The 25,630-nt window shown below is 35.6% G+C and overlaps 2 protein-coding genes across 3 annotated transcripts in view; one reads left to right on the top strand and one right to left on the bottom strand.

Moving 5' to 3' along the window:
• LOC132255611 (relaxin receptor 2) overlaps positions 1–25,630 on the top strand; it is a 53,605-nt gene that overhangs the window by 17,471 nt on the left and 10,504 nt on the right. The window lies entirely within an intron of this gene.
• Positions 436–23,853, bottom strand: LOC132255627 (uncharacterized). Of its 2 annotated transcripts, none has more exons than XM_059751733.1 (3): positions 23,097–23,853; positions 2,963–3,245; positions 436–2,705 (listed from the first exon to the last, which is right to left on the bottom strand). In XM_059751733.1, exons 2-3 carry the CDS (start codon positions 3,201–3,203, stop codon positions 1,279–1,281), a joined length of 1,668 nt encoding a protein of 555 aa, XP_059607716.1. In that variant the 5' UTR covers positions 3,204–3,245; positions 23,097–23,853; the 3' UTR covers positions 436–1,278. The 2 variants fall into 2 exon arrangements, with proteins under 2 accessions (XP_059607716.1, XP_059607724.1); XM_059751741.1 differs by lacking the exon at positions 23,097–23,853 and adding an exon at positions 10,432–10,484.

The following is a 25,630-nucleotide window of genomic DNA, read 5'->3' as shown; positions in this document are numbered from 1 at the left end:
GACTATATACTCACAATATATCGATGATCTTCTCTGTCGTGGCATCTTTGCAGCTTCCGCTATTCCCCAAAATGCCATACAAAAGGCATAATTCAATTGAATTTCAACGGGTGGTGTCGAAGTGAGCGTATGAGAAAGTACCATCTTCGTGATTAATGATTGCACACTCCATAAGTAAAATCATGAAATGTCAATTGGGCTCTTTAGCCACATCAGACATCAAATGCAATTGAAAGCCCCTCCCTTTTCTCAATCTTTCTTGTGGAATAGAGACAACTCTACGCTAAATATAATTGTGGATTTCCTAATTATGAGCCTTATGCGCCCAAATTCAGATCTATATATTTTCAACGCAATCAACTGCCATTTCATGATTTTAACTTATATTATACACACATATTGTAGATCGTAGGTGTAAAGGGGTAAAGAAAAACAAGTATTTTGCTGAATTTAAATATCAAATATAATATAGGATTAGATTTAAATGACTCTTGACAGAAAATTGGATAAATTAACTTAACATTTAATTGATTCAGTTTTCATTTGACTCTTTTCTCATTTGTTGTATTCTAATGTTATGATTTTCTTTATTTTCAACTTATTTACACACATTTACGATGTAATAGGAAGGAAAATAATTTTATACAGCACTTTTGTGTGTTTGAACAGTATTTTGCAATTGAATAATAAATAATTGATCAATTTTTCTACGTCTTTTCCCCTTCTTTCATTTATATTTTTTCCCTTTAAACAACGGTTCAGTCTTTCCATATAACATACAACAACTACCTACTAATTATCTAATATTTTAAATCACGGTTACTTTTTTGTATAATTCCTTTTCAAACAATGCTTTTTTATTATATTTTCAATAGTGTCTAGCCAAACACTGTGTCACACATTTTCAAAAAACATCTGTGTTTTTTTTCTTCTTTTTGTGAATGATTATGTCTCATGAAGGCACACAACACACATTTTTAAGTCGTTCTCTCTTTTTCTATAACTCAGCAAATATCTATTTGACTTTCTTTTGACTGTCCTCAACAATACGATGATTAATAATCGTATTGAGCAAAAACCTCACAATACATGTTTTGATAGTTCCGCCTCTACAAAATTTATTACATTTATAAGGATTGTTTGCATCTTTTCTTTATAAGTATACAAGGTTCACCCTTTCTGTTCTACTATCACAATTATTTCTATTCATATCATAATCATCATCAGCTCTTTCGCTTGGTGTGCAAATTGATTTAGGAAATTTGACTGAAATCATGATCACCGCTCCAGGTCGCGTGATCCCCGGCCAGTGGGTGGATTTCGGAAGAAGCCCAGCTTCTCGAGGGTTCGCATTGAGCGCTGCACGAGTTCTTCCTTGTATTTCCAGATGGTAGTATCGCGAACTTGGTGCTCCTTATACTCATCACAGCTTTTCTTAAGACTCTTGACACAATCTGCTCGGTAGTGTTGTAGGTGGCCATCTGCCGTGTCCACGGGAAAGGACTTGCAAGCACCGCCGAGACAGGAAAGTGGAAAGTGGTTGTGCAAGCTGAGAACGGACTCGGGATCGTGGAAGCACTTGACGTACTGATTGGGTTTCGTGTAGTTTTGTGCACGATGAACATGTTGCAGCATGTGCATAAATTTAGGAATGTCCTTGTTCCATCCATGATCGTGTTGGTAACCGTCGAGGAAGTAAACATTCCTCATGTTGTAGCTGTGGTAGCCCTCTTTGCGCTGTTTCAGCGACTTGGGCAGTACTGTATCCATGAGTTCTGCCCAATTATTGAGTTCACCCTTAGGCATAATCACCTCATCAATATCTAGGAGTGTGATGAACTTGTACATGTACATGTTCTTATACAAACAATCATTGTAAGGAATGAGTTCGTTCTGACGCTTATGGTTGGTCTTTTTCGTAAGATAGAGGTGCTGGAATCCTGGGACATTGGGCTGTCCTCCAGGCAACGTGAGCGGAGTAACGTGAACTTTTCCCTCAGCCTCATAGTAGTCCAGCACCTTTGAGATATTGGGATGCACTTGGAGGTTGTAAAAGTAGATTTTGTCTGCTCCTAAGATATTGAGAAGTTCAATCCACTCAACTAAACGTACAGAAAGGTCATCGTAAAGGAAGTCTAGGCCTTTAACGCAAACTGCGAAGTTCTTCTTCTTCCCATCCAATGGGTGATTGTGTAGCACTCTTAGATTATTTGACGCTGTATCGCATTCATTCTCCACAACAGACACCGAGGCAGGCTTAATACCATGAAAGGCTTTAGGAATTTGACACGCGATCAAGTAAGGCTGGTAGATGCCCTGTTTGTAGTTGCCCCATTTGTTGTACCACACGTACTTGTATTCGAATGTTTTGACTATGAAGGGTTCCTTTTGGCCGTCAAACCAGAACTGGCAATATGTCTTCACTTTAGGCTCAATCCGATCGATCATGCCTAGTATTCTAACAGCAGGTCCTATCCTGGATTTTTTCCGGATATCATAGTACGCTCCGTATAACTGGAATGTACCATTGCTTGTGTGCAGAGTCTGCCAGTAAATGTTGTTAAATTCCAGATCAAAGATTGATGGGTACTTGGCGCAAGTGGATGATTTCTGCTGTGAGAAATTTTTATGCTTGCTCCAGTACGCTATCGGCAGAGATGGCAACCGAGATTCCACGTCGCGTATCAGTTGATCGTCATCCAATTCTGTAAAGAATGTGCAGAATATTATTTGGCGTCAGATTGATTCCTCTCTAGATACTGTATGCTAATATTGCCATGAAATTGAATTTTCTCAGCATAACGTTAATTAGCTTACTTTAAACTTCCTCAAATGAGTTTTGCCATATAGCTGAAATATTAACCTTGCACGATCTACTATTGTTCTATTAGAGTGTCATTTGAATTGCAAAAACTTAATTTTCACCTCTCAAAGAATATAATTGATAAATTTTGACACTCACTCGTACGATTGTCAATCAAAACATCAAGTGGGAGAAACTTTTCCGTGGTCGTTGATGTTGCTTCCTGGTAGCGTCCGTCCTTTTGTAGTAGGAGCCGCCCATTGTTGATGCCCGACTGAATATCCTCTTCAAGGATTACGCGATTGCTATGCAGCTTGAGGAGACCCAGCAGTAGAAAAGACCATACTCCCAGTGCAAAGAGAAATTTCATGATCATCCGAGAGCTCCAAACCTTATTCATCTTTCTCAAACATGTGTCGTCGAGGTGATCTCGTGATGTGTTCTGGAAGAGAGAGAGCCAGAAATTGACCCATGTTAATTGATTTGCAGTAAAGTTTGTTTTTCGTCAGTGAGGAGAAATTCACAGAAGATAAAGTGAAAGATCACTTTTTCGTGTAGATCAAATGGAAAACTCTCACTTTTTTGCCAGAATTAATGTTCAATGGTAAAAGAGAATTTTAATTCCAATCAAATGTGATAGTCGTAACACTGAGGTGAAATGTGTAATACCAAGTAAAAGGCTTGTTAATGACTGCGAAAAGTCTAAACTTTTAGAATTGAAATCCACATTTTCACGGTTATCGTGATATGCATATGACGACTTTATGATCTGCAACTGTATATGCGAATAGCAACAATATTTAAATGTAAACAGAAGAACAAAAATAAGTTTATTAGAATACTACAATTTTTGCTTCCATGTTTGTGTAATAACTCTAAGAGTTAGCAACAGTACCTAAGTTTATCACCTACTGTGTGCTATTGTCTTTCTAATGTTTAAAGAGCTTAAAATTTTATGCACAAAATGCATCTTGATACTGAATTAATAATAAGTTGACCTCTTGTCTGAAGTCGTAAAATTAAATGCACAGAAACTGAGGAAAACAACAAAATACTTTTCACTTCATTCTTAATACTCCATTTGTAATAAACATAATAGTATCTTAACGAATCTTTAGATTACTGATGACATCAAAATTTATAGTAATGATAATAGCACAGAGTCGTGATTGAGTCATTCTGCTGATTTGAGCCTTAAAATTAAATAATCATGAATATACATTTAAATTCAGTCAATTAAAAAGCCTTAAGTGTGATTTTGTGTCAATGTCATATAAAAATCCATCGGATACAAAAAGAGGTACTAACTGCATGATTCACAAAATTCGCTGCTCATTTTTTCGCAACGCCCGTTAGCAGGCGAATTTACCTGAGCATATCGTATAGGTCAGAGATCTTTTCCGCATTTTATTGTGTATTGTAATCATTTTGTCGACACCGAACGAACAGGTTTCACAATTTATTCAATAAGAATCCCCTGCCTCAGTGGTGAAATGCAATAATGTTAAATTCATCATGGATGACCTTTGAAGAGACGAATGAAAAAGCGTAAAACAAGACATTATACAATTGAGCTTCAATTTAGATGCGAATTTCTCTCAAGTAATTGCTCCTCTGTTGAATGGGATGGAAGAGTACGATATTGTGATTCATTTTTGTCGGGGAGACAATTCGAAACCCACCGACGCATTCTTGTAATACAAGCACACCCATAAAATAAATTCATGTCATGAAATTTCAACATTCTCCTTTGAAAAGAAAAGTGACAGTAAAGAATGCAAAATTAAAGTTTATAATTCTGTATGTGTGTTGCTGTATTTATTTTGATGTATATTTGCTTCAGTTTATGCTAAACAACGAGTGGATTTTCCTTCAAGCAAGTACAATTGGATAAATCTATGATTTATGAAATGAATATACTTAAATGAATTGTAAGTACAGATTTTACTTGAATTTTCTATTTGAAAATAGGCTTTAATTTTCAAGTTATTGAATTTTTTTTTGACACACATTTTTAAATTTGTTTCAAACATACATTAATATGTTTGCCTTTTTTTGAATGTCCCTATAGTGCATAAAATTTCTTACAAGTACGCCAAAGACACCAAAAGATATAAGTCAAATTATAATTTGTAGAAAGTATATTTGAAAGCGATACAAATGATTTCACTGTTTTGTTATAAATTATTTTTAAAAGCATGGCTTGCATTTCTCGCTTAACAGTTAACCAAGAATAATAGGGTGGCTGAAGAGCGAAAGTGAAGAACATGGGTCGTGAATTTGCTCTAATAATCTCACTCTTCCTTCCATATATTGTTATGATTAATTGGCAGATTTCAGTAGCATCATGAAATATTTTACGGCTACCAGACTTCTCAATGCTGGACCGCGTTCTTGCACGTTTTTCTCACCTACCGCCTCACGATGTAATAAAAACCGAGAAAACCAAATCAAAATCTGTAACAAGGTCAGCTGGCACACTCTTGGTCGTTGTGTTGCTGGCGCTTAAGGCTCACCTTTACAAGCCATGATGATTACTTATACTGAGGTAAATGTCTTCATATGAATATATATGTATGTACGTCTGCGGAATGACAATTTTCAGTGTCGTGCATGGCGAATAAATCATTTCATACACAATATGCGGAAATTATGTCATAAAAGTCATTATATTAATGTTCGCAACTTGTGGCACTTCCACTGAGAGTCCCACAGTCACTAATGAAAAATATTTCGCTCAGAAGAGTTCTGAAAAACGACATTTCTTTGGAACTCTGAAGTACATACATAGACGTGTTGTCACGTCTGATGTACTTGGACAACACAAGTATATAATTATCGTGAATCTGCGTATGAAAATTAAAATGGATTCTAGAATGTAGGTATTTAAAATTTAAGTTTATTCACAAGATCAATCGAAGAATATTCACAAGTAATTTCCCTTATTGATTTTTGCAAATAATCCTGATCGACTTCCTAGTTATTTCTTACCATCTCAAATGTAGCCCCCTACTGATTACCTGTCCACCGCACATCCAAAATTTCCACATACACATAATACTCTCACAGTAGAGAGTCCATATTTATACCAAATTGTACGGCTGTCATATTTGAGCCATTCCTCGAGATTGAAGTTAATTCTTTCGAGAATGACACATTACATAGCTTGTCTCATTACACGAGAAAGATTTATCATACGAAGGCAGACAGATTTTTCTACCCATAGTCATTTTATCGAAAGGGCGGGAGTACACCCGTGAGGTGAGGTGGTGTCAAAGGAAAGGAGGAAAGTGAATGATTAAATAATTTTTCATTCCCCTTCCGTGATTAAAGCAAAACGGCATTAGCATACAAACAAAATTTTGGTGTTTGTTGCTGAGCGAATCCGCACACAAGGCTTGAAGAAAGCAATTTATATTATTAAACGGGTTGGAGCATTCCCTCTTTTATTGTTAAGCGCTCGCGATGTTATTTCTGACAGTGAGAAGAGGAGTTCACCACGTGAAATGCGAAAGTTTCCACTGAGAAACCTGTGATATAAAATCAGTCTGCGGGTGGGTTATGTAATAGTGATGGTTGTTGGAGGAATGGCTTTCAAGCCATTTATCAAGTGGCACATTATTGGTGCAAAACAATTACTCCAACATGTCTTGAGAGATTGTTAAAATTGATAAACCATCAGCTAATTTTTAGAATACTATCTAATACGAGTCACTGATGCATGACTAGTAAGTTTCCAAGTTATACGGCATGCATTGTTGATACTTTCTTTAGGCCATTCTTTCTGATTTCTGGAGGCCCCATTCAAGCCACATAATTGTCTGAATGCTTTGTGAACGTGGTCAACAATGTGTACAAATGTGATCATCTCATTCCCGCGTGAAAAGTGTAACATCGTCATTTTCTCGTGACTTCTTCTTTTCCGCCTTACATTCGAAAGGGAAAGTTCCACGGAAGAGTGGTTGATGAGACGAATGTGATGAGTGATTCATATGTAAATTGGCCGAGGCAGAGAGATAAAAAATTTCACTATTTGGCAAAAGATTTGCATCTCGTCGACCTTGCGAGAAAATTTAGGATAATGTTTACACCTTAATCTTGACAAAATCGTCACAGTTGTAGAAACAGAAGAAGAATTCCTTTTGGAGATATAGGCACGGAATTTTTACACAATTTACTGTCCAGAGTCCAGATTACACATTTCACGCACGCATAAGAACAGTGATTTTCAAACTGTACTTTTACAGACCTCTTCGTTTGCAATCATAGAAATGTGAATTGTTATGATTTCCTTAATGATTTTACTGTTTATTGTATCTATCAGGAAATCAGATCACGCAGTCTAATAGCCTTTTGATGGCATAATGATGAAGTTCAAGGCAGCAGATCTCAAAGCACACGTAAATCCAGTTCATATGGTTTTAATAGTTAAATAATTTTCTCTTGTACCTTAAGTTATACGATGTGATTGATCGTATCCTTTTGCAAAAGGAATGGAAAAATTAGGAATAATGCAGTGTATTATGATGGTGGAATATAGACAAATTGAGGAGCTATATACCAAAAAAAATGCGTGCATTCTAGTAGAATACAAGATAGAGCATATTAATTTGACTTTGGGTGCTTGTCATCTCTCTGCCAATAGCACAACATTGACCAGGGCGGAATTTATGATCAATTGACTGTATTGTGGACTGATCTTGAGGCTGCTGAAGCATGGATGAGTGGATTTTCTCTTGCGAATCGATGGAAAACTTGTTTCATCTGTATTTATGCACGAATGGTAAAAGAACAAGCGTTTGTTCGAATTCCAATGAACGGAGCTTCTCTTCGGTATCATTATCAATCACGACCACAGTAAAATCGTGCGGTAAAATGAAACCTTTGCCCCTTATTCCAACCCTGTTCGGCAATATATATGGGGATTGTTGTGGATCGGAAGGATCCAAAGGAAATTGTGATGGTTTAAATTATGTACACATTTGCAAATCATAAATAAAAAATATATCTTGCAAATGAAAGAGAATAATTGCAGAAATTTACATTCACCAACCCACTTCAAACATATGTGAAAACCGGTTGAAACTTTCAAGTGAGGAATAATAATTTTTTGCTTATGTGTTATTGGTAACGACGACAGTAAAATAGATTATTGCAGATGAATTTCACTACTTCTGACTGAAAATTATACATATATAGTCTTGTCGTAAAACATTGCAGACACGATTTATTTCGAAATAGTTTGTGTTATATTTAATTAATTGGTACATCTTGACCTTTGAAATAAAATTTAAATGGTCAACGATATAGTCAAAAGTCGTACTGTATGCATATTGTACATGTACACATTTTCTAAATATAGAGTTAATTTAAAATATGGCTATGACACAAATGGAAACTATTGAAACTACCTAACAAATTGAAATATACACCCTTTGCTTACTCTATCGAAAAACTCTCCCAAATCAAAAGCTGTTTTAAAATGTTATTCAATGAGTGCAGTTTTGATTCTTGACATTGAAATACGCAACTTATTTTTTTTTTAAATCAATTCTTCTGTCGTCTGTATTATAAAATGTGTTACGTTTACATTATTTAAAACAAATAGGTAAATTATCATAAACAAGAACATTGAGAAACTTGCAAAAACCATTAACTGAGATATTTTGCTGAAAAGTTTCACGCTAACAAATCTAACAAGTGCGCGAGGTGCAATGATCATTTTCGCTCCACTTTAGTTTAGTGGGGCATCAATTGATTGAGATCTAATCAAAAATTTACAATAATTATTAATTATGGAGATCAAGATGGAGATTAGCTGTTTTGCGTGCATAGCAAAAATTAAATGAAATGATATTCTCTCTCCAAATAAATAATGAAAAGAGAAATTTCAGCTCTGGTAGAATGTGTATGGAAAATTCGCGAAATATGAACCTATTACTCATTTTATTTCAATTGCTCATATACATATATATGCTGTATATGATAATTCTCAGTTTTGCTGGCATTACAGAGATATGGAGGGGCGAGAGCTATCTCATAAGCAATTTGGGATGGATTGAGATAGTGCCAGAAAGTGACATGTGGCGCAAAGAAGAAGTCTCCCACGTTGCAAAATTGAGGATTATTCAATGAAAAATCCATAAATTTAAAACTTTTTTCATCATTGGCGGCATCATTGGATAAGAGTACAGCAGATGGAGATGCAGCAATTCACAAATATTATATTGAAAAACATCTTCACATTTTATTCTTTACTTCAGTAATTTCTCACAGGGCTTATATAAATCGCGTTGTTTCTTGCCATGAGAGTCTATTAATTGATGAAGGTTCCCATATTCATTTGCGGATTACTCCCATCCGATAGTGCAATCAATTGCATCATTAACAATTAATGGAATTATTAAAAACACTAAAGAGGTAATTAAGTATTATATTTTCCTTGGTTCCATTCTTTCTCCCTCCACTTGATACCAACAATAATTTACCACGATGCAGCTTTCTTGAACAATTGACTCTGAGGTGTTCACTTAACACGATTCGAGGCCATTCTGAAGCGCTATTTGTACAATTTTCCGTGCACAGGGATTAACCTTGATTTATTGCCAATAAATTAAATATTTTCTTGTCTTGGTTTTGGCTGCAAAATTGACAGAGACGTTAAGTAATTGATAAGCAAATAGCGTTTGTCATTCCATTGGGAATAAACCAACGTGACTCCGATGCTAAATACCTCAAGCATGCTTGCTTTGCGAGAATACGTGCAAAAGGCGCTAAGAGGTGATGAAACAATGAGAATTGCTGAGAATCCACATTTTATATTTACTCTTACTTTTGTGCAAATCAACTTATTTACTTTTGCGTTTATATACCTCGTCCTTTGCTAGATTTCATCCATCAATATTGCAATGTGGAATATTCTATAATAAAATATTTTCCGTGATGACCATTAATTTTTAACACTGTAAACTCATCCTCAGTTAATTAATATTTACTGAAATCTTTTAAAAAATTTTGTGAAAATCGGTGCGATATTAGCAATTCTAATCAATGGTAGGTTTTGAATTAACGAGCATCACAACTCTTAGAAACATACACAAGATATGTATGCCCAATCGTGTATGCACAGAGAAGGTCATTATGTTAAGTGGATGAACATGGCTTAGAGTACACTATCTATCCTCGGATAATACATCGAAAATTTTCTATACGCGATAGTGAGCGACCGGCGGTGTAGAAAATATGCTCAGAGAGAGGCATATCTGCATAAATTTAAAATGGAAATTCTCGTAAGCAAAAGGTGTATCAGCATAATGTTACGGATGCTAAATGGCTGTACAGTGTGGCGCGACTTGGAAAAATATCCATTGATTTTCTCAGCGGGTGCAAAAAGAGGCTTCACATAGTGCGGAGAAAAGAAGAACTCTGTGGAATTGGCGTACTGATGAGCAATTTTAATCGCTATCGGCGTCTAAATTATGATACGCAACGTCGCAATGCACTGCTGTCTCAACATATGAGCTATGTAAAATCCTCAACATATTTTTCACTCTCAAAGCGACAACTTATAAAATTAATGCTTAACATCACGTATATGAATTTCTGTACACCTATTCGCCTTGTCTCACCTTCAAGTGTACCTTCACTGCGCGACAGTCCAGACAACACTAATTCATAATCCAAATGCAGCACTGGCATATAAAGAGTCAAAAAGTATTTGAGTATGCTCGGCGCTGAGGAGCTACAGTGTTGCTTCCTCAGCTAATTATATGCTACATAATATATTATAAATAAAATTTACGACATAGTATCTCTACAGACTACATTGGCAAAAATGTATACCTCGTTGCAGAACTCATTCCACAGTCAATGCATTGAGGTGAGGAAATGCAGTGATAAATGAATTCTAACATATGTATTTCCGCTCAAATTTCACTGATGAGTATTTTATGTTGCAGAGCAAAGCCGGGCAAAAATAATTTTGAATATTGTAGTATTGACAAGGATGATGTAACTAACCAAACAAAAGCATAGATTTCATAGATTACGCATATGATATCTAAGAATATTTCTCACAAACACAAAAAGAACAAATAAAAAATGACATGCAATTTTCTCCATAGTGACTATCTTCTTATATCACAGGATAACTTTTTTAGACCTTCTCTAAGATAATATCTATAGCTCATCGCGTCAAACGCTCTGCGCTCACACGCACTTCATATGAGATTGTTAATTAAAACCCCTTGAGAAAACTGTATAACAAAAATTTAAGAGGCAGCCTTCACATATAAATATTCATATGGAAAGAATAGTTCTAAAATAAACTATGAATTCCAGAGTAGGTGTAAAACGACTTTAGAAAATTCCATCTCGATTTTCTGAATATATTTTTAATTACTCGTAGAATTTCAAATGCTGATTTCTGCCAAAAAGAAAATTACTTCAACACTATGGCGCAAAATTGCTTTGCAGAAACCTTGTTTTTATCTTACAATATTTCTCCCTCCGGGCACCGTGACATGCCATCATAAATAAACGTAATTGCAGTGAAATTGGTGGAGATCAGAGAGTTTATTGCACTTCCTGTCGTTTATTGGCATCTTTCGGCGGCTATGCCATCCCATTTGACAATGGAAAGATGATATGGTTGTAGTGCGTGGATTATGAGACATTGGAATGCGGTCCAATTGAAGAAATCTCATCGGAGTGTCTTCCCCCAGTTATGTCAGAAATACACGAATATATAATATACATATATTTCTTCCTCTCACTAAAAATACCCATCAACATTGTTTTCTTTTATCTACCAAGTGTGTTAATAGCAGTATAAGAGATAGATAGAAAATGCGCATGTAATGAGGCGTGAGTCGAATATCGTGAAAATATTGCTGTCATCTTTGGGCATTTTCACATGTTGACTGATAGGATTTTTAATATTTGAATAAGACCTTATCTATTCTTTCTTAAATTTGTTTGTACTTATCGTTATATTAGTTGATTCTACAATTTTAATATACGTAACTAACACAGGTTAGATTATAACATTTTAAAATTGATATTATCTCTTCTATAATATTTGAAAGATTTTAAAAGCATTCTTTGGAAAAAAAATTGCATAAAAAGCATTTAATTTTAATTAGTTTATGTTTTTCAAGTTTCTTTTTATTGTATTCTACCGGAAATTTATGAGAATCCCATACAGTTCTTGAACATTTCCAACAATCTTGAGACTCTCATTGTATTTCTTTATTCCCCTGTCAGAAAACCTGAGGGACAACCTTAACACGATGTTTACTTGACTTTGTAGAGGCATGAAAATATTCAATTAAAAACAGAAGACACCCCACGATTATCTGCCGCAGTTTAAAATAGAGTTGATTTTGTGGATTGTGGTGCGTGCGAAGGGCGATGATCGATAAAACAATTTTATTTGTCCGTCTGGTGAGACGTTTTAACCCCTGCAGGCATGTTCTTTCCATCAGGGTGTAAATTCATACGTCTTTCAACTTCCCTTCTCATGTTTATTCATTGAATGTTTATGTCTCCATTGCTTTTTTAGTTTTTATTCTGTATGTATACATTATGCATTATTTATAATCACAGTTTCTTGGATTCTTTTTTTTCTCTCACTCTCCAGAGTTTATAAATAAACTTTCATTTGGATATGATGCGCTGGTGCAATTCTATCCAAAGTGGCCACCTTGCAAGGTTCTGACAGTATATAATCAAGAGGGCAAGAAGAACACTAAAAGTTTTGCGCATTTCACGTCAGAGAGTTGTTTCACCTTGCCACTTTCGGTGGTATTAATATGTGGCCCAGATTGACCGACAAGTGCACTGAGAGTTTGTGTCAATTGGACATGTCGTAGGATGTTGCAGCGCGTGAAGACCGTTAGGGTAAAAGGTGTTCTTCCACCTCGTTACAAATCATCAACCTTTCGAAAGCTAACTGTGCATCTGATTAATTGACTTAATTGCGTTTGGTGCGTAAATTCAAATTGACATTTTTGACGGAAATAGAACGAGTTTATTCATTCAATACGTGGCTGTGAATACGTCCACGGAGATGAGAAGAGTTCTTGTAGCATTTTACCGTAAGCGAGCTGAGATGATACAGTTGTAAATCAGAAAGTTGCGCCGCAGAGATTGTAACCTTAACTTACCATTTATGGGTTAATAATATGAACACAAGCAAGCTAAAATGTATTCTAACATAATGGTAATTTGTATTTTATTGAAAAACGCAATTGTAGCTGTGCAAATTTCTGAGGCAACTATAGTAACGTTCGAGCTATTGAAGCATTGCTATACATACGATGGTAGCAGCAAATGTATGATCTTCATAATCGCTTTTCGCTGGGCAAACTTTATGGTACAAGCCCCACCACAATCAACTTACAAGCCACTGTATGCAAAAATAATGCTATTTATAGTAAGATGATCATGTAAGGTGAAATAGAAAAAAAATTACTACTTCCATTCATTTCCGATTGATCACATTCAGGTATGTTCTCATCATCTTCGGTTCAAGATCAAGTCAAGAAAATTATGTATGCATATAAACAGCAATGAACAACATTTAAAAGGTTCTTTTTTCGTCTGTATCTTCCAACGCGCGTCATCTAATAATATAGGATATAAAATATGTGGGAACTTTGCTACATTCTTCATTTTTACTACCATACCCCTTGATGTTTAGTGCCTATGAAAAATGGTTGAAAATTGTGAAAAATTTACACACAATATAACTACATATTTTCACATCATTCGAAACGTGTCCAAATTTTGCTCCCAAAAATTAAACATTTGTCTGTCTTCAACATTGTGCACACCTACAAACAAATTATTAATTTAAAAATTGCGCAAAATGCTTCTATTATTGTGTCTTTATGAAATAAAATACACACGAGAGAGAAAATAAATGTGATTTAAAAGAAAACATACAATTTGTAGAAGAAAAAGTCGTCCTTGTGACAAACAGGTTGCTCATGATGGCAAAAACGAAGACGAAGGTTGTCTTCAAATTGAAATGAATGTGTTATTTTAATTGTAATTAAAATACCATTAGAACATCCATCGAATTAAGAGTTGCGCTTTTGGAAGCTTAGTCGGTTATTGTGACTTTGCTGACGAAATGCCGTGCCGTGGCGGAAAAATATTACACAACTTATATGTTGATTTGCACACCATAAGAAACATCTTATAAAACAGAAAAAAACACTTCCGTTTTATGGTAATTCACACAATTTATGTCCCTCTAATCGATTTCGTGATGTATCGAAGATGATCGGCACTTCATTTGAGAGATTCGCGGCAAAACAAATCGATCATCGACACTTTCCAACTTAGAGCGAGACTTTCGAGTTTGAGTGGAAGGAAAGTGCGACTGTTTTAGGAATTGCATGGTGCGAAGCTGTAAAGAAGGCCGCAAAAGTCACAGTTTTTGTTGACGAACATGAATAATTGCACATTTCATACCTTAAACGATAAGGTGTTGAAATCCTTCTGATCAATTTCAGAATATTTTCTAAGTTTCACAATGTAAGTATTAAGATAAATTTTTACAACGCCATTTTTATTTAGTAGAGAGTATGTTTATCTTGCAATTTTTAAATTTTGAATTAACTCTTGGAAAATAAGTTTTTCCCAAGATTTCTCCTTAGATGGAACCCTTAATTGAAGTGAAAATGATTGGTGCTTATTCATTAATTTGTGTATTCCAATCGTAGATTTGGAAGTTGACCAGTCACGGTAGCCATATATTAGTTATGTTACGAAAGAGAGTCTCACAAGGTATTCAAAAATTAAGAAAATTATTAAATTACCACGAAGTTTTTACAAGATGAACTTTACAAATAATTCACAGCAATTAGTAGCATTTCGATATACAATGTTCATTTCTAGTTTGAAAATATTGATTTGACAGAATACGTGCCAGGCATATCACTCTTTTTCATAATTATTCGATGAAGAGAACTGAATTAACACTATTTATAATGATTTGCAGTAGTGACAAAATTCACATATATTCCTAATCAAATTCCTAACATGACGGTCATGAAATTCGAGGAGGGCGTTTAATTTTAAATTTATCTAGCATGTTTCATGATGTAAGACTGTATCGGTGATAGATGAATTGCTCCATTGGCGCCGCATTTAATCTACCAACACAGTTGCTAAATCGGATTTATAATTCTGTAGCGAAGGCTTGAGTGGAGTTACACCTCGAATTAAACGTACTTTTTATACCTTCACAATATCTTAAGAAATATTTCCAGAGACACTATCTTTATGGCAATTATTGTTCTCTAAGAAAACATACCACAAGCCATGTGGATATGTGTTGAATACAATGTAAAAAATGCGGAATGTTTCTCTCAAGTGCCTTAAAACTCTCTCCAGTGCACATTAACACTTGAAGACAGTGTATGCGTGACTCTGTCAGAAATTGCACGTATAATTACGCTCATTTGGACATTGATAGAATTTAAGAAGCAATTTATAGAATGCCTTTTGTTTCTTGTCCATGGTTTGTGTTTTCCTAGTGGCTTTTTCTACAGAAAGGAATTCAATTACTTAGCCTATGATGGCCGATCGAAGATGGAAGCAATTGACGTATGTTAATTGTAGGACTGGCTGTGGATGGATGGATTTGTGTGTGCACAAAGGTCTAGTTCGCAATCTTAAACCATTGTCCATTTCTCTCTTTCGACAAGACAACCGTATATCTTTCATTAGCCTCTAAAGAGGCTGCTGTCGCTAAAAGCGGTGGTTCAACCGAAACAAATCCTCTTAACTTGCCATACCATCTTGGTCAGTGTCGAGATGGTAAGACATACGGCTGTACCTTTTCCCTTATGTCGCACTCACAAAACCTCCATCGTAATTGTATTTTCTCATCCGCTCAACAAATCACCACCTTCTAGTAACAGTAGTTGCGAGGGGTATATCATCCATGGTACATCCAGTCCTAGAGATTAGGTACAACATAGATTTTAATACATACTGTAGATGCTATTTGGCATTTTACCTCATGATAGACGTTTTGTTCGTTCTTAAGTTCAAAAAATATGCTCTAATCAGATCGGAATGTTAGAAAAGATACAATGACCTTATTCACATCGCTGAATTTAGTCGAGTTATTTTTCTGGCGAAAAAGTGGTCCCTACTGTGAAAGCATTCCAATCAAATCATAAATTTTGGGTCACAACAAAATTAAATACGAATTTATGCGAGAGGACAGTTTTGGTTATTTCCATAAAAATTCATATTCACGCTAAATTACGCATCACTGATGTCAGATTGGATAGCTTTAATCCATGTACAGTTTTAAATCGACCACAAATTTTAAAGATAGAACCTGAGGCTCAATTTTTAACCAAAATTCTGCTCAATTGTATATGGGATTCAATATCGAGAGCCCCTTCAAGATTGTGAAGTGCCGTGTTCTCCTGGCGGGGGACTATAAAGTTCTGGTTGCCAGTGGCAGGCATGTATTGCATGAGATCAGGTAAATCTTAAGTTAATAATCACAGTGTCGTCTTGCTAAATTACCGCCATTTCTCAGGTACGGTGAACAAATATCACACCTTGAGATTGCCCAGTTCAAGAACCTCCGCGGTCGGTGAAAGAACTGTTGACCAACTCTCTGAACTATACTCTCGACACGAAATTTACATCTTATCTTAATCATTCAGTTGTGCCTCTTGAAATACCGTGTCACCCCCATAAATGGCCAAGAGGACCCCAGAAATGGGGTCAAATGTATTAATCATCCCGAGCAATATAAAATCTAATTGTGACATTCACCGCTATGCGAATTATCACATTTATTGCTCTCCACTTTTACTCAGTCCGACGTCAATATGTGCGTCTGCTAGCGAGATGGTCGTAAAATTGCCATGTCTGCTAATGAAGGAAGATATGTAAATAACACTGAGTTCCACGTAATATAATCTCTGAATATTCGTACAAACGTAGATGATTTTACAGCAGTTTGCTTATCTTAGAATCCCATAGGATATGGCCGATTCGGTAAAAAAAAATACATCAAACCTCTGCTCAGGGTACTCGCTGTTTCTAATTTTTTTTTCGCTGCTTCTTTTATATGCAAACAAATGGTGTAACACGTCACTCTGTGAGTACATACAAAAGGTGAAGCATTGAGAATTTCGTGGTAATTTTTTGCTCATTTGTATACGCAGTGTTCCTATTTTTCGTGTCGGAGTAAAACATTTCTTGAAAGTTCATTAAGTGATCACATATATATGTTTTATGTGGTTAATTACAATATAACATTTGTACCTATATACAGACAGACGGGAGAGGATAAATTCGGTCAGTTTGGATATGAAAACGAGAGAAATACTTTTTTCATCACCTTGCGTCGCCTTTGAGCACCATGGGAAACGATGAGATGAAGATTCAGCCAATGGTTGAAATAATTGTTATGTAAAGGTCAAGAATGTTTCTCAACAATTCAACTTCAATGGGTTCATGTGGCAGCACGAATTAATCCCCATAATTAATAATCCCGTGTGTGTACTTTTCATATTAGTAGAATGTGTAATACTTTCGCATAAGTGGCTGCTTCATTATTCGCAATGGTGAATCTCGTGCTGGGTGATTTTTTGCTGCACTTCGTTCGTGGTCTGGATGATTTGGTTTCAACCTGGAGCGCAACAAAGTGATTGAAGAGGCCGATAGCAAATACAGTTTCAAAAGAAATTTACAGTTTTACGCATGACAATCTGGATTTTCTCAGTCCCACCAAAAATTCCTGCAGGCGAAATCCGTGAGGCTGACTCAGTCGACATGCTTTACCAATCTTTCCTGTGGTGTGTGGCTTGGGGAGTGAATTTCTCTCGAATCGATTAGTCATGGTGGTTCCATTAGGTAAAAAAATTCTCTGCCACCATAAATTAAATCCCATCCTACATTGAGGTTAAGCCAGGGAGACAAATAATTTCAATTCGAATGACTAAACACAATGCCAAAAACTATCACATTCGCATGCAAGCATGACTTAAAGAACACCTGAATCTTCTGTTTAATGTTCTCTATACATCACATGAGGTTTCAAAATTTTTTAGGAGTAATATTTAATAGTTTCTTTATCCATCAACCTCAAGAAGTGTGACAGTAGAAATGGTGTTAAAACGGTTTTGTTATTACCCACTTTAATTGACAAGGAAAACATGAGTCTGGTGAAAATGATTTCAACCTTCATCATCTCTATGGGACCCTACACGTGTGAATGGTGAGACTGAGAATGTTCTATTCTTCTGCTCATATCTGTGGATGATCAGACAATTGACTGACAGCCTCTGTACTTTATATTCATTAACCACTTTATGGATGGAGTTGGTGGTCAAAAAAACGACATGGAGAAAAAATGTAGAAAATCCTTCTCTTGGGTTTTTTGCGCTTATGCTCACATTTTCAATGGTTTCAAATTGAAAGGGATAAAAAACGAAAGTTTTTTATTGCCTGAAGTTCTTTCGAGCTGACCATAAATTTAATTTAATTATAGTGACGGAACGATATTCTTCAGCCAAAAATTTCCTTCTCGCTTGAGAAGCCTTCAAAGTCGTCTCGTCGTTAAATTCAACTCATTATGCCATTCGCATACGGAAATTTTATAAAAAGGATTAATTATCAGTGGTATAGAGAGGCGATGTGTAAAGGAGAAAAACGCGATTGTTGGTCCCGGTATCCGTAAAATCGGGAATTATTTCCATCTAAATGGACTAAGTCACGGTGATTTTTTGACTCAAGATTCCCCTAAATTGATCTCTAATGTGGATCACTTCTTCCACACCTCTGTTATAAACTGACTACATATAGCAAAAAAGTTGTACATTATTCATTAATTTCTAGCGCATCATTTGTGCTCAAAATCTGTAAAAAAAAATTCCTCTGTACTTGATCATTTGTCAGATCTGAGTATCATCTTGTTTCACAGAAGATCATTAATCACGACAAGAAATGTTCTCAATCTCACTATTTTGATGTATGTGAGGTTATCTATTGTTTCAATTCTACACACTGACTAGCAAAATGTGTATCCCTGTGCCCACAAAGTAAAATTGCAAACAGAGGAGAATCTAAAATCTTGTCCTATCTCGGAACTATACTTTTATCTGTAACTGTAAGTATGAGGTAAATCCCTTGAATATTTTTTCTTCTTTTCAGCATCATTTCTTTATAATTTTTTCGAGAATCACGACGCGAGAGGGAAAAGCGATCATCAACAATGGAGTAAACAGATGATCACAGACTTTATTATCTTAGTACATGGCACAATGAATTGACTCTATGTGTGTTTGGATGTGTATACACATTGTTTAGCAATTCTTAGATAATTCTCTGGGAAATTGAGAGATGAATAAAAAGTATATCCATAGACATTAAAAGTTGTAATAATAAACTTTTACATACAGAGAAATCCAAACACAAAGTGCTCTCGTGACTGCAGAGCATCTCAGTTAGAATTCCATCGATTCTGACGTTCATAATCGTCGCTCTGTTAAGGGGCTGTTATTAGTAGTAGAACAAATCCCCTTTTCCAATCGGGTTTATGAACATTTTTGTGCATGGAACGGATAGAGCCTTCTAAATTGTTTTATTTGCTGTTGACTTGTGAGAGGGATTTTTCGAGGAACTCACTTGGCAATGGCAACCAGTGGTCTACCTTCGAGGTCGCCAGTCGCTGCCTTTCAGAGTGATCGTGTTTGGTGCTGAATCATTTTCATGGGTTCAAAACCAAAGAGATCAAGAGACTTGCCAAGTTGAGGAACTCTGGAGCCACGAAAAAAACATACAGTCAAAGCGCGAGGCGACTTACAGTTCATAAATCGAATGTTAAATTGCAAAATGAAAGCAGTTTGAGGAGTTTATCAGAGCTCTGTCGTCGTCTGGATTTGATTTTAAATTTCCAACTCGAAATGTCAATCAAGCACTTGGTAGCGCTAAATGTTTGTTCTCAATGACTTCTCTTCCAGAGTGGTAGCCTCTATGCTGTTCACCACATCTGTAGGGGCATGTAACCTCACCAAAAACACACTATTATTTTATTTCTTTCTTTTAGCGTCGAATACATTTTTTGTTCGCCTCCTTTCAGTTCTGTAGTTATCGGCATTTGAATTCCACAGAAACGATTATATTGGACGCACAAAAAGCCCTCTTGATCCCTCTTCTTTTCTCCATTGAGCATCTTATGTACTTTGGCCATACAAATGCACTGCTATATACAGAGAAGCGTGTGTATTTGGTAAAGAAATTCGATGGTATTTTGCCTGCATCCTCAGGTCCCTTCTTCGCATGACACGACGATTAAACTGTTTTCAATATCTGAAATATGTGCTTACTGTAAATACACACACAGATAACTCTCGTTTAACAGATTATTTTCGAACGATTTATAGCCGAGATGAGAATTAAATGAGAGAACATAACACCCTGAGAACGAACCATTTTTCAATTTGAACCCAAATTTTTTCATGATTTGTGTTTGACTCGACTTGTCCCTGCCATGAAAATTTATACCAAACCCAAACACACCCTATTCAGTTGGCAGCCCACCAGAATGAATCGCTCCTTGAGTATTCCTGTACTCTTCTCTCTTGTCGTTAGAGGGTTGGTGGCAAAATTTATAGTGTGACATTGAAAAAGAGATTCTATTTGATTACCTGACCATGAAATTCTCATTTCATTGTGACATTTTTCTAAAGAAGAAACATGGATAATATTCGCAAAATGCTGTATAGTCACATCAACATTTATAGAAGACAAACACCACAATTAATACTTATATGACTAATGCTATATTTTGAGCAATAGATCGATATATTTGTCGCGATATCTTGTCGTCAGACAATCACGTTTATAGTCTCTGACATCTATCAATCACCGTGATAAAAATACCCAATCAAGTCATTCATTACAGTGAGAAGCCACCATATAAATAAAACATTATAAAAAAAATTTTGTTACGAATTTTTCCAGTTGAACATTCATTACATATGTCATCGATAATATTAAATGCATCAAACACTCAGCTTTTCCTCCTTTTTTCACCTAGACAGACATTTCTGATTTTCTATTCAATTTCATTGTTCTCAATTGCTATTTTTGTGTATTGATGACATTCCTGAAATTTAGATTTTCAACACTACAATATAGAAAAAGCGAGATATGATCCAGGAACGAACGGATATTCCTCTTGACATTGAAAGAGAGCTCGTGGACGTTATCGTTCATTTATGTAAATATGAATATGTCTGATATTGTTAGATAAGTGAAGAGAGTGTCATCACAGAGTGATTATGAGTTATCTACAACTATCACTCATGAAAATTGTGGTGAGCAAGGCAGTATAATAATTTATTATGTATATCACTAGGCCACTTAGAATTGTCTGAAATAAGAGTCAGATGAACACAAATTGCACCGCAGAGTGAAGAGGTATGCAAACGCAACAAGAGATAGAGAGCGAAAATTATTGTAGCTTCTGAATTTGAAAAGAACATTACATATAATATATTTCTTGACTTAATACATAATCAATATAGCAAAGGGAACAGAATAAAAATTGAAGATTTTGAATTTTTGATATGATTTCAATAAAGGTTGTAAATAAATTCAATTAAAATTTCGAAAATATTTCTTACACATGTTCTAAGTATTATGAATGAAAAGAAAAATTATTTTTTTCTGTGCGAACATGTACTTAGGGATATCATTAATTAAATTTATTCAGCCTTTTACTCAGCAAAAATAGGGTTTTTATTAAGAGATAAAAATAAACATGACGAATTTGTCTTTATCAAGACTATAGAAGATGTGAGGAGTGAGAAATTCTAACTTTATTACCTCCATATAATCTTATATTTGGATAGAAATAATTTTAATTAGTGCCCACTAATTGCAAATTAAAGTATCAAAAGTTGGAGTTTATGATCCTTAAAGAAAATTTTTAGTGCCACTTGGTTATTTCACATAATTTCCATATGATGAAAGAAAATAAGAAGAAAAAAGATCAAGATGAAATCATGAATCATCGCAGAAAGAACATTATAGGTCTTGTTATTGAGTTTGAGTCCGTAGGTCTATTTAGAACTAATTGTTAATCATCAATGATGGTTTATTTTCATGCCTTTTGTTGGTGAATTCAAAGAAATAGAGAGTGAGCGGAAAAGCGAGATATGAAGTGGACCTGATCAGGGGTATAAAAGGGCAGACTGAAAAGAATAATACGTTTGATTATCGTGGCACGACTGTATCTGACGAAAAAGCCCACTCAGATGTTATTGGGAGGCTTGCAATTGTAGTCTGGGAGTTGCACAATAAACCCAATGAAAAGTGAACATGGCTTCGTCTGATGAAGGCCTTTAAGTGTGTGTGCTATTCTATTACTGCATTTCTTTCCACTTTGGTTTTTGGCTCAGTCGCTCATTCTAGTGCTCCCGCGGTCTCACGATTGATACTCTTGAATGTGTGATTCTGGGTTTTGAGATGGGTTAAAGAGAAATGAAAGTATCCCAGCTTCATTTGTAAATATGTATATATAATACTAATATTTATGCAACATCTCGAGAAATTTTTCATGGCACTATCTCGAGAGTGGTATACACTAATTACCGTCATTTCAATTTCATATCTTTTTTACTTGCTAAACATATGTTTGAATTTCTTTTTTCTTTGACCATGTTATGTTATAGAAGTTGTTGGAAAAAATAATCTAAAAAGAGAAAGAGATCCATTAGAAAATGTCTTTTTGATGACTCTGCAGGTAGATTGAATTCTCTTATGCGCATTGCTGGAGACGTACTAACTGGCAATTTTCAGCTATCAAGGGAGATGTAGTGATAATGATAAGTGTATATTGCGCCCAGTTTCTTTCCAATTATTTTCTTTATAAATATTTTGCCATTGAAAATATTTCAATAATTTTTTTTAATTAGAAATAACAGAATATAAGGTATTTTTAGATAGTGCAATGTATAATTTTATTAATTTTACACTGCTTATGCACACGGCTCACTATATAATCTTTAGTCGATGTAAGAACCCTAAAAATTACCATGCCGAAAAAAATTACAAATCTCTGAATTCGTAATGGGAAATTTGTGCCACCACTAAATTCCTTTAGAAATTCCACATCAGCTTAGATGCAGTAGTGAAGTGAAATGCATTTCGATGTGCAACAAAGCAACGTAAAAATCTCTTCAAAATGACACTAAATTGAATACACATATATATATCCGAGAAAAACCGGTTTCCTTCTTACCTCAAGAAAGTTTACAGCGCTATTTATGTGGCTCTGATGTTAATGATCAAAAATATCCTCTCTCCACAACTTTACTTCCAATGTGACTTCACTATTATTGAACTTTTCACCAAAATATGCACTAGCATCGATCCATGATCGATTATTTTCATAATTACGCTGTTGCTCTCGTCCGTCTTGGCGATTGTTGATGCCAGGAAAAGCACACACGAGGCTGTGTGGTTTCGATTTTTTGTGTGAAAGACGTTGAAACAAGTCACAAGAGCCAAACACTAAATGTTAATATTTATGATATGAAACACAGATTTAACCAACACATCTCTCTGTGGCATTCAATGAACGTAAAAGTTTCACTTTAGACCATCGACAGATCACGATGATGCTTCAGCTCTTGGATGTACACTGAGATCAATCGATCGTCCGGAGATAAAATTGTCATGAAAGTCCGCGTTTTATCGTGGTGGCCGAAGCGATCCATACACATGTAGATTATTTGACGAGCTACGGACTTTTCACTACATCACCATGCGGAGGGACTGGCGGCGCACAAGAAATGCATTTATCCAGCATTAGGCCATTCGCACACGTCCCAATCAAACACTGCTGGGGTATTTGTTTAATAAATTCCACAGTGTTTAGTGTGCAAAAATGCGCACTCCGTGAGATTTTACAAGCACTCGAGTGGGGCTAAAATCACGCTGAGGCCACACAGAAAGAGCAAAACTGAAAGGCAACCTCCTTTCCATTCGAGCGCCGGCAAGCAACTGACTGTAAACCTCGCCACTTCGGCTGTGAGAGTGCGAGCCAAGTGAAACTCACCATAGCTAAATCGCACCCGAGCCACCGAGGCAGCGAGCTTGCTCAAGTCCAGTGCCTAAGAAAACCGATACGGCCACATTAGCATTCGGCATCCACGTCAGTATCGGCGATGGCAATTTCTTGCATTTCAGGTGGCCAACGGTGAGATGCGGAGGTGAAACTCATGCTCGGGGTACCGTCGAGTAAGGCACCTCAACTGGTTTCATCCTTTCACGGAGTGGTGGCGCAGAAAAAGAGCGACAATCGCGTCCAAGACCGAAGGTCTCACTGGAGAAATTTCCATGGAGGGCACAGCACTGTTTGGCTTCCAAGTGTGACAGTCAGCCCACAAATTAATCCACGCACCATGACAAGTACTTATAGCAAATAATTAATAGTGTGTATTGTATATAATATGGGTTTCCGCATTTGACTCAATGATCATAACTCATGTCTCAATTAATTCCGAATGACATACAGCACCATTCTTCCTTGGCCGCTCTGTCCCATTCCACGCTCATCGGAAAAGTGAAATGAAGTGAAATGCATGCCAATGAGTGAAATTACATAATTTTTTCATCGCACCTCTTCACAACTGTGCTTGACCTCCAACGTTTTTGACTGGCTCTGCTTGGCATGAATATGAATGACATTTCAGTTTTACGGCTGCACGTCCGGTTGAGATTCAATTTCATTTCTAACACATACACATTCACTGAACGGGCATGAAGACATTGCAAATTGTATTGTTGTTTTTGCTTACGATTTCCATAATCCTTATAATACGTTTATCAGCGTTTGACGTTATCGGAAGAGATCGATATAGGTTCTCTGTTTGATAACTGATGGTATACTCATTGATTTTTCTCGGTCAAAGATAAATTTACGACGTCTGCGAAGAAAAAGTGTGAGCGGAAGAGATAAGTTGGTCATTTTGTCGTAAAATACTTATATCGATAGAGAGTCAAAGAATATTAACGTTTTCTATTTCAGACGGAAAATCAAATTAATAATATTTAAATGGCATGGCGAAGTGCCTCAATTTCAGCTGTTGGTTCTTTGAAAAGCTTCCCATTCACCAGATGAACAATCGTTGACATTCCCTTCCTTCAATAACACTGAAGTGCTGAGAACCACCCCATTCTCGGTTATAAATAATTTGCACACTTGCGCTTCATTGCATCGCATGACTGTATTTTAATTTCACACAAATTCCCTCTGAGCATTAAATAGAATTTTTGCACAATACATATACTGGCAACATGACTGCCAATTTCCTTGCAGTTTCAATGGCTAGAATTTATTCTTGAATTTATTTGTACGTAACATAAATGATTGTACATATGTGAGGATTTTCATATATTTGTGCAGAACTAGTTGAAAAAGTTTCGAATCATTTATTTGGTACCATTTTCTAATGAAAGCATTGTGATATTAAAAACAGTACAATTATTGCAGTTGGTAAATATATTGTTTTAACGTTTATTTTATTGTATCGATGTATTATCCAAGATATCGTCACATTTTAACCTAAAAATTCAGTTTCAGTCTTAACCTTGGTGTTAACAATTATAACGAATTAAAAAATTGTAAGATTACAATTAAATTCTTCCATTTATTCTACATTGAGTAATTTTTTACTTAAAAATTTCTTTAAAGGTTTCATTTGTAATTTCACAAATATCCGGGAAAATTTCAACATAATTATAGAAATATTAGGGAAATGTTAAAGAAGT

The sequence above is a fragment of the Phlebotomus argentipes genome, unplaced genomic scaffold, assembly GCF_947086385.1.
Source record: "Phlebotomus argentipes unplaced genomic scaffold, Phlebotomus argentipes genome assembly contig_6, whole genome shotgun sequence".
Taxonomy (NCBI): domain Eukaryota; kingdom Metazoa; phylum Arthropoda; class Insecta; order Diptera; family Psychodidae; genus Phlebotomus; species Phlebotomus argentipes.
This window is presented reverse-complemented; position numbering and strand designations above follow the sequence as displayed.

Excerpts from the sequence above, each read along its gene's own strand:
- LOC132255627 (XM_059751733.1), bottom strand. The coding sequence starts at position 3,203 with ATGAATAAGGTTTGGAGCTCTCGGATGATCATGAAATTTCTCTTTGCA. Across the intron at positions 2,706-2,962 it reads TTTGATTGACAATCGTACGA|AATTGGATGACGATCAACTG; the intron begins GTGAGTGTCAAA and ends CATTCTTTACAG.